A 2,136-nucleotide genomic window follows, 5' to 3' on the forward strand; every position below is an offset into this window, starting at 1 on the left:
TTTTTGTGTTTTTAGTAGAGACAAGGTTTCTCCATGTTTGACCAAGTTGGTCTTGAACTCCTGGCCTCAAGTGATCCATCTGCCTCAGCCTCCCAAAGCGCTGGGATTACACGTGTGAGCCACTGCACCTGGCTGATTTTTTAAATATACTTGAAAGCTGATTATCTATGAGCTGATGGCAAGATTTTTTTTTTTTTTCTAAAGACAGAGTGTCATTCTGTCACCCAGGATGGAGTGCAGTGGTGCAGTCATAGCTCACTGCAGTCTCGACCTCCCAGGCTCAAACAATCCTTCCACCTCAGCCACCTGAGTAGCTGGGACCACAGGCGCACACCACCACAGCTGGCTAATTTTATTTTTTATTTTTATTTTTTTAGAGATGGGAGTCTCACTATGTTGCCCAGGCTGGTCTGGAGCTCCTGGGTTCAAGCGATCCTCCCACCTTGGCCTCCAGAAGTGCTGGGATTACAGGTACGAGCCACCATGCCTGGCCCCAGTTGCAAGATTTTATTAAAATTTGTATAGGCCAAAAATTTAGAGGTTAAAAGACCCTCCTGAGGAAGCTAAACAAAGTGCAGACAGGTACAAAGTTGAACTCCATCGGCTCAAAGAAAACAGTGCCTGGCAGAAGATGCCGGAGCAGTTGCAACAGGAAGCTCCGTGCCAGTGGGAGCAGACCCGAGTGAGAACTTCTGGGGCGTCTGTTCTAGAAGCCCTGCCTTACAGAAGGGATGATATGAAATTGTGAGCAGTAGCGGCGGCAGCGACCGGAGCGGTAGGAGCAGCAATGTATCCGTGTGCAGCCCCAAACTGGAAAGAAGATGCTAATTAAAGTGAAGACGCTGACCGGAGAGGAGATTGAGATTGACATTGAACCTACAGACAAGGTGGAGCGGATCAAGGAGCGTGTGGAAGAGAAAGAGGGAATCCCCCCACAACAGCAGAGGCTCATCTACAGTGGCAAACAGATGAATGATGAGAAGACAGCAGCTGATTACAAGATTTTAAGTGGTTCGGTCCTTCACCTGGTGTTGGCTCTGAGAGGAGGAAGTGGTCTTAGGCAGTGATGGACCCTCCATTTTACCTCCGTACCGTGTCGCTTATAATGAGGCATCATATATCCTCTCACTCTCTAGGACACCAGAGCCACTGCCCCCTCCCCTGGATGCCCAGTATTGTACATCTACTGGTGGGAGACTGTGAGGACCCCAGGATTCAGTATTCCTGGCCCAGAGGGCGCTTGCTGGCTATTGGGTGTTAGTTTGCAGTCCTGTGTGCTTCCCTCTCTTATGGCTGTGTCCCTGGTTGTCAATAAAATATTTCCCGGTCTCCTGGAAAAGAAAAAAAAAAAAAGAAATTGTGAGCAGTTTCAGCTGTAGGCAGCAGAAACTTGGCCCAACACCAGACAGAGAAGATAAAACATCAGAGGAGAGAGAGGACAGATGTCACCCAGACAAATTCTTTTTTAACAAGGGTTGAAAAAGGAGGCGGCTAGTTCCCATGCAGTGTGAGCCATGGGTGGTGGGCAGGATCACAGCACACTGCACAAGGCCGAGGCGAGACGTGAGAATGAATGCAAGCCCTTGCTGGGAGCTTCCTTGACCCCATCAGTCACAGGCTGGGGCACTGCAACAGAGGCAGACTGCGTATGGACCCTCACATGCCCACTCCACAGCTCTGTCACAGGCCTCTGCAAAGACCTCCTCTTGCCTCGCCTTCTCTTATTAGTTTCCTGGGCTGCTGTAACAAATTACCACAAACTTAGTGACTTAAAAGAACAGACTAGGCCGGGCGCGGTGGCTCATGTCTGTAATCCCAGCGCTCTGGGAGGCTGAGGTGGGCAGATCACGAGGTCAGGAGATCGAGACTATCCTGGCTAACATGGTGAAACCCTGTCTCTACTAAAAATACAAAAAATTAGCCGGGCGTGGTGGCAGGCGCCTGTAGTCCCAGCTACTGGGGAAGCTGAGGCAGGAGAATGGCGTGAACCCAAGAGGCGGAACTTGCAGTGAGCCGAGATCGCACCACTGCACTCCAGCCTGGGTGACACAGCAAGACTCCGTCTCAAAAAAAAAAAAAAAAGAACAGACTAGTTTTTTATCACAGGTCCTGGAGTCCAGAACTCTGAAGTGAAGG

At 50.0% G+C, this 2,136-nt stretch overlaps 1 protein-coding gene across 1 annotated transcript; it reads left to right on the forward strand.

Annotated features, from left to right (window-relative positions):
• The first annotated feature begins 732 nt into the window (after positions 1–732).
• LOC704026 (ubiquitin-like protein NEDD8) lies at positions 733–1,357 on the forward strand. Its single transcript, XM_015146891.3, has one exon. It carries the CDS (start codon positions 822–824, stop codon positions 1,065–1,067), a length of 246 nt encoding a protein of 81 aa, XP_015002377.3. The 5' UTR covers positions 733–821; the 3' UTR covers positions 1,068–1,357.
• The last annotated feature ends 779 nt before the right edge of the window (positions 1,358–2,136 follow it).

Source organism: Macaca mulatta, chromosome 9 (assembly GCF_049350105.2).
Source record: "Macaca mulatta isolate MMU2019108-1 chromosome 9, T2T-MMU8v2.0, whole genome shotgun sequence".
Lineage (NCBI taxonomy): Eukaryota > Metazoa > Chordata > Mammalia > Primates > Cercopithecidae > Macaca > Macaca mulatta.

Bases quoted from the DNA above. Each gene is read 5' to 3' on its own strand.
- LOC704026 (XM_015146891.3), top strand. From the start codon at position 822: ATGCTAATTAAAGTGAAGACGCTGACCGGAGAGGAGATTGAGATTGAC.